This window comes from Fukomys damarensis, unplaced genomic scaffold (genome assembly GCF_012274545.1).
Source record: "Fukomys damarensis isolate Sample0158 unplaced genomic scaffold, DMR_v1.0_HiC HiC_scaffold_32, whole genome shotgun sequence".
In the NCBI taxonomy this organism is placed as follows: Eukaryota; Metazoa; Chordata; class Mammalia; order Rodentia; family Bathyergidae; genus Fukomys; species Fukomys damarensis.
In genome coordinates, this window is record NW_022900944.1 from 45,735,325 (window position 1) to 45,742,777 (window position 7,453).

General features: G+C 43.2%; 1 protein-coding gene across 2 annotated transcripts in view; it reads right to left on the minus strand.

Moving 5' to 3' along the window:
* The window catches only part of Mbtps1 (membrane bound transcription factor peptidase, site 1), a 50,506-nt gene extending 43,329 nt beyond the window's left edge, over positions 1-7,177 (minus strand). The window contains exons 1-3 of one of the 2 annotated variants that reach the window (XM_010618357.3): positions 3,892-7,177; positions 2,333-2,818; positions 1,280-1,537 (exon numbers count right to left, since the gene is read on the minus strand). In XM_010618357.3, the coding sequence (XP_010616659.1) occupies positions 1,280-1,537; positions 2,333-2,501 (427 nt within the window). In that variant the 5' untranslated portion in view covers positions 2,502-2,818; positions 3,892-7,177. Of the gene's footprint in view, positions 1-1,279; positions 1,538-2,332; positions 2,819-3,272; positions 3,371-3,891 lie in introns of those variants that run through there. The other variant, XM_010618358.3, reaches the window with a different exon arrangement.
* Positions 7,178-7,453: the final 276 nt, after the last annotated feature.

Consider the following 7,453-nt stretch of genomic DNA (forward strand, 5'->3'; position numbering starts at 1 on the left):
GTACAAAAGGGAATCCCTATCAGAACATCTAGGTTCTTCTACTACAATTAGGCACCTCAGTGTCACCTACAACTTTCTATAAGACGAATGAAGTAAAAATAAAAATGAAGTTATGGCACAACACATTTGGCTAATTATACCAAGTCTGAGTTGTTTTTCTCTTCCTGCATCATTTGAGGGGACTACTGCTTTTTACAGAGAAAAATAATACAAAACATCTGGAGTAGCAGAAAAGGCTCTACAGTCATATTCAGAAGTCTATAGCTCAAGAACTGGCTTGTCACACTATGCAAATTGGTTAACTTTTCCAAAAACATGCCAAACCTGAGGCTCTCAGGTCCAGTCTGATGGCAGACAAAGGAGGAAGAGCCCAATTCTCTCTCCTTTTCCTTCTAGGGAAAAAATGAGATTAAAGAACACAAAAGCAATGTATTCACTGGTTTATAATACACAGGGAAAAGGCTTTCCTTTGGTAATACATAAACTCTGTAGAATATTTCACAATAAACACGCAACTCATTAATTAAGGATGAACTCTCTCTTTAGCAGCCCAGCTGTGATGGGGCAGGAAAGCCTAAGCCATGGCTGAGAAGGGAGCACCAACTCCTTCCAGGCTGGTGGTGGACACAAGCCCAGTTGAGGCATGATCGTTCATGGTCAAAAGGCCTGAAGAGAAACAAAATGAAACCCAAGTAAAAGATCTTTTACAAGAGTGATTTAAAAAATAAAAACCTGGCCACGCATGGTGGCACATGCCTATAATCCCAGCACTGCGGAAGGCTGAGACAGGAAGATTTAAACCCAGCCTGGGTAACTTAGCAAGACTCTGTCTGTCCCAAAAATAAAAAGGGTTAGAAAAGGGCTGGGATACAGCTCAGTGCAAAGGCCCTGGTTTCAATACCCAGCACTGCCAGAACAAACCTCCACACTGCCATACTGAGAGCAACAAAATGCAAGCACAGAAAAGACAAAGTCTTTCCCTTCAGCAGGTAAAAGGCTCCGAGCCTGCAGGTCTGAAGTCTCCAGGCAAACCTGGACGGAGTTTACTCCAGCAAAAACAGATCACCACCACCCGCTGCTGTAGACCTCGGAGCTTCCCTACCACAAGAGCACCTTTTTCTCTTAAAAAAGGGCCTGCCAGGAAAACGTTCACAATTGATAAACTAGATGAAATGACACAGGAGTTCCCTCAACTACTTTCAGCTTTTCCACAGTGTGTAATCCTCAAAGTGAAACTGCACACACAGGGCACAGCCTGGCCGGAGGGCACAATACTCACACTCAGCGAATTTCAGGGAGCGAAAGACTTTCCGCTGGGGCGTTACCCGTTTGATGTTCGGATGATCTTCAAGTGTTAGCAGCCCCGCTTTCTGTTTCTCTTTTATCTGAATCACCTCAAAGTCACTAGGGTAGTCACTGGATGGATTGTTCCGAGGTAGAATTCTCCAATTGTCTACTTCACTGCTCTTCAGAGCACTTGAAATAAATGAGTTTCTAGCTTTGGCTGTGAAGTATCCATTGAAAGCCACAATATATTCTGAAATCAATGACCACAAATAAAAATAAGAGTTCATGTATACGTTAACTCAGATTACATCTAACCTAAGATTTCACTGGTGAAAGAAAAATTATGGGTCTTAAAACTCACAGGAAAACAAAGAGCAAAAAACAGAAATACTAATTTAAATGCCTAGCACTGCAGTTTGCTGAAGTTTTAAGTTATTTTAACTTTTAACATATTTAAATGTTATTTTAATATTTTTAAACATTTTGTTTTATATGAATCCCCTGACCACACAGCACACTCAAAACCAGATGCCTGTGTTGGGGTTGAGGGCGGCGGCTACATGCTTGCCTAGCACTCACCCACATCTGCCTGTGAGACTTCTAAAAAGCAAGTCCTTATAGGCGTTTGCACATACATTAAAGAAATGCAGTTTTTCAAATAGGAGAAAGAAATTCAGAGGACTGATGTTCAGTTAATTTTATTGAAAACAAAACCAGAACTGTAGAGTAGCTAATACCAGACTATTTTCTTAGATACTTTCATCTGGTCACTTGGAACTTTAGAATAAACATTCGGTACCTCCAAATCACCTATCCTCACCAGCTACAATGGCATGTGATCCATGGAATCAAACTGGAGGTTAATTTCCTTGTTTCACAGGAGCTAACAACCTGGGAAAACAAACTTAAGCAAAGCTAACATCCAGGTGTTGCCCACTCATATTATTTGAAATGAACTTGAAACAGACAAATCCCGAGGCAAAAGCTAATATATGAAGTTTGAAAACAGGGTGGGAGGCCCTAAAATGTAAGCTGATGTCATTACCATATTCAACAACCGTTGAGGAGAATTCCACCTTCAAAGTCAGGTGGGAACAGCCAGGGCATGGGGCCTTTTCAAAAGATTTCTTTTCCAGTCTGTCACCCAGATGTTTCTTCCCACAGAGTAAAACCACTAGCAGAAGCAGCCAGATGTTGACAAGCTTCATGGTCATAGGTGAATACGGTCATAAAAAGCATATAAATTCAAATCGCACTTTTGTCTTCCTTGGTTAGGAGTGAATTCTTGTTTTGGCTAAGAGCTGCAACATTACTGGTCAGCCATCTTACAGTCTTGTCCAACATAAACAAAAGTGAAGTCCCATGGCCTTTTGTGGCTTAGCCTGAAGAGAGGCTTTCATTTCTTTCTCCGCTTCTTCTCCATCTTGGACATGAGGCCTCTCTCATTTGGGCCGAGACAACTGAGTCCTAGACTCCATTTGCACCACAGAACCAAGTCCAACGGAGCCGATTACTCGCTCTGTGAGCCAATCTGTGAGACAGAAAACAGCACACACAGGCACCTGTAGCACTCTGACATACCACGTGTGACTTAGTTATATCTACAATTTAGATGAAAGAGTTAAAAAGACATTCCAGTTAGAAGATGAAAGCATAATATAGCCATGAAGCATCTCACTGTTTCACTTTATTTACTTATTTCTCACTGGTTTCACACACAAAAATGTTTTAAGGCAGTCTTAAAAATAAAAAAGGATACAGGCCAGGGATTTAGCCAGGGATTAGCAGGCACCGTGCCTGCCTTGCAAGTGCAAGGTCCTGAATTTGATCCCTAGTATTGGGGAAAAAAATAAATAAAAAAGGATAAAATAAAAGAGAAAACTGAAAGAAATAAAAAATGGCTAAATAACACCAAGAATATGAAGTGGGTTGGCCCTGATCATCCTAGCAGCCAAAGGAGGAGGGAACATGATGCTTTGCCTCACTTCTTTTTCAGATGCTCCATTTTCCTATCATTTGCAACTGTCCATCTCTGCGGCACTTCCCAAGCCAGCACTTTCATTTTCCACAAATTTCATCAACTTTTTAGGTAAAAGCTAAGTATAGAAACACTGTATTAAAATTACTCAGATATTGAAACATTTTCTGCCACATTCTATGAGGATAAAATTATTTTTACTGTCATTAAATTTACTTTTTAAAATTTAATTTTATCTCATCCCCCCACCCCTCCCTATGCATTACATTTACTCTGCATGAAGTCTCAAACTTAAACTTCTAAATCTGTTATAAAATCAGGTTATCTCTTTACTGAAAGTAACAAGAGAGGACAATTAGTATGGTAAGCTGCTGCTAAAGAAAAATGTTGAGTATGAAATTACTGATGAGCACAGATTTCAAAATATCTGAAATGCAGAAAAAATAGTCATTATTCAAAATGAAAAAGAACAGCAGTAAAAAAAAAAAAATGGTGGCTGTAGCATGACCAGAAAAATTACGCTGATCACACCAGAGATATAAATAATCCAGCGGACAGAGATAGTGAAGGAAGACAGGCCTTGTATTGTGACAAGAAGAAAACACGCAGAACAAGGAGTCAGCCACCTTTGCGGGGAGGTGATCCTTGTTCAAATCATTCCTTTGGCAGGAACTGTTACTTCAGAGCACAAAGAGTTTCTGGTTTCTGTAACTATCCACGTGTACTTCTGCAAAGAGGAAAAACAGAGAAAGTACAGAGGGAAAGAAGCATGTACAGGATTTTTAAAAGTTTAACAAATAGGAACTTTGTTGCTGTACCAACAAAAGATCCTGGAAAACAGGCCTATCCCTAGAAGCATGCGGGAGATCACGGCTGGTGGGACAGACTCAGCAGGGATGAGTGGATCTTCCCTCAGTTCCAGACAGCAGTCGTGGACACTGACAGCCACCCCAACACATTTCACAGCCATCACCCAGACTTCTCATTTATGCTTGATATGTCCCACAATGGAGTATCCAAGAATATAATTTCATGAAGCACATACACAGTGTAAAGACTGCTGGCCAAAGAAGATAAAGCTAGTCATTGGTAATAGTGGTTCTCATGTTATAGTAAATTAATACATACTTAAAAGATTTAAGTGAGCCTCTCCCTGTTTTTTGAAAAATGACCAAAATGATCTCCTAAAACTCGTCTGCCTTAAGCTAAAGACTACATGCCTTCTGGGGCTACATATAACACAAATATTAGTGAGCAATACTAGTGAGAAGATCTAAGACTTAATTCAATCAACCTCAACCGAGCCTGTTCCAATAATTCACTCACAGGTAACAACACTGAACTTCTACTGAACTGTGGTCTCCGTGAAAAGGAAGACTAATATTTAATAATCTCTCACACAGTGGGTGGAAGCCTGACTGGAAATAAACGATCTGGAGGTTTTCAAATGACAAAAGCCCATAAGGTACTCAGTTCTCCCCACATAAAAATAGAAACTCTTTAGGTTTTTGGAAAATAGAACGCCAACAAGGTCGTATCACAGGACAGTCTGCCTTAGTCACTAAATAATCATGCAATGGGCCGGCAATTTAGCTCAGTGGTGCCACCACCTGCCTCACAAGACCAAGAACCGGAGTTCTATCCCCAGTACCCCCTCCAAATCATGCAATTTCAGAGATGCTTACTGCACTGAGATACTGCCAAGTGCAGCAGGGCAAACATCCTAAATCAGGGACAGACCTACAGGTGCGTGGCAGCAAGAGTCCAACCACAAACATGACACCTACACAAAACGCAGGAAAGTGCTGTACAAGGAGAGGCAAGAGCAAAGTGTCAGGCAAGCTGAACTGAGACCGAGGACCCCTTTGCAGTGGAGAGGTGGCTTCTGCCATGAGGCAGCAATGCTGAGCTGGGCAGAGCTGCAAGCACAGGACTGTGGAAGAGCAAAGCACTCTGAGAACATGGGATCAGCAGGCTGCCCACAGGGAGGTGGAGAGCTGCCTGCCTGGAGGGCCTGAAAGACTGAGTGGGTGAGGAGCTCAAGCAGATAGGAGGTATGAGCAGAACAAATACTAAACTGGAGCACAGACGTCTCCATTGCCTGGAGTGAACTGCACAAGCCAGGACAGAACCAGAGACGAGACTGCTGAGCAACCTCTGACCTCAAGGAGTTTACCACCCAGTGCATCAAGACAGAAACAAACAAGCTAAGTAAAACACGCAGCATTCACAGCGTGATGAAAATATTTGGAAAGGAGAAAGGATAAGCTGAGATGGGCGAGTGTGTACTTGGAGTGCCACAGAAGCCTCTAAAAGGGGAACTTTTGAATAAAAGCCTGAAGGAAGCAAGAAGCTGGCCATGTTCTCTGGGGAAAGAACATCCCAGGCATGGGGAAAAGTGCAAAAGTCCCAGGGTACAGAGCATGCCCAGCGTGTGTGAGAAAGAGCAAAGGAGCCACTGTGGCTGGAGCAGAGTACAGAAAGAGAAGGCAGGAGACGATAATGGGGCCGGACCAGGGAGGGCCTTGCAAGCAGAGAGGAATTCCGCTTTATTTTAAAAGGGGAGGGAAAGCACAGCTGGTTCTGAGCAGGAAGGGGACAGGATTCACTCTGGCTTATTTGAAAGAGGCAGGGGCAGAAGTAGGGGTGTACTGGAAGGCTCACGAATTTAACAACCAGAGACAGAGACGCTGTCCTGGAGCTGGTTATGGAGACAGAAAGCCAGACTTGATGGGCTGCCGATGACCAGCTGCAGGAGGGCTACTGCAAAGAGTCGAGGTCACATCAAGTCTCCTGCCTCCTGAACCAACGACACATGCCCCCAAGATGAAGACCACAGTGAAGCTGGCTCAGGTGCCCCGGCAGGGGTGAAGTTTAGGATGAACATCAGAGCGAGGCAGCAAGGCTGGGGGCAGAATCCCAGGCAATCCAGGGCCTTTTCTTCAGGGGGAAACAGGAGACAGAGACAAGGAAGATCAAAAGAAAAGCAAATCCAGACTATGATCACAGAGAAGGGCAGGCCACCAAAAGAGATCACTGGTTAGTGATTAAAGGTCACTGGCTCCTTCCAGCAAAGGGCCACTCTAGTGTACAAGCGGGCCAGCCCCAGGCTGCACTATACCAAGCCTGTCCTTCCAGGTGCCTGCTCTCATCTCTGTACCCACCAGCACTGGAAGGAAGGAAGGAGGAAAGACACCTTCAAGTGTAAAAGTCCCGTGGGGATAAACAACAAGGTTGAAAATGACAGAAAATGACAAGCACCTCCGTGCTTTGTCTGGATCTAGTTGAGCTGCTTATGTCTCCAAAGTTAAACTGAAACCAGGCTCTCAAAAGATACTGTTGTGAAGGACCCAAGGCTCAAGATTATGACATGAGATCCTGTAATTTCTGTTAAGTTTCCCAGCCTAGAATAAGGTGGCCTCAAAATGTTTCCTTTGAGGAAAACAAAAATGCCTCTAGGGGGCTAGAAGCCAATAAACAACAGTATGGACAGAGGCCCATAAGGCCAGACACTTATGACCATCCCTGTGCCCAATGAACACTATTTACAAAGGGAGATGGGTGACAGCAGTGGAGAAACCTCATTCTATCATCCAAATTAATGAGCCACAGTATGCTCAGGTCCAGGTCTGCCTGAGCAGAGGCACTGTTGAAGAGCCCAGGTTTGCTTCTGTGATATCCTGCCAAAGATGCACAGCTGGATTCAAATCATGAACAATTCTGAAGGGATCCCACACAAGGAACATTCTACAAGGAAATACTACACTCCTGGACTGTTATACAGAGTGACCCCCAAGCATCCCCAAAGATGGGACAGAGCTATTACCTCAAGTGAAATTAAAGGTACTGAACCTATTAAGACTCGTTCCAGGACCCCTTGAAATCCACAATGCTCAAGGGCCTTACATAAAATGCACATCTTTCTGTAGATTTTAAATCACCCCTAGATTACTTATAATACATAATACAGTGTAAATGTTATGCAAACAGCTGTTAAACGATATTGCTTAGCAAATAAGGACAAGGGAGAAAGTCAGTACATGTTTAGTACAGATGTAAATTTTTTGCCCAAATATTTCCAATCAGTGGCTGGTTGAGACTGTGGGTATGGAACCAAAGGAGAGCAGGTCTGCTAAGGACCTGACATATTTCCTAAGGAGATTCACACTAAAGAAAATTCCTATTGAA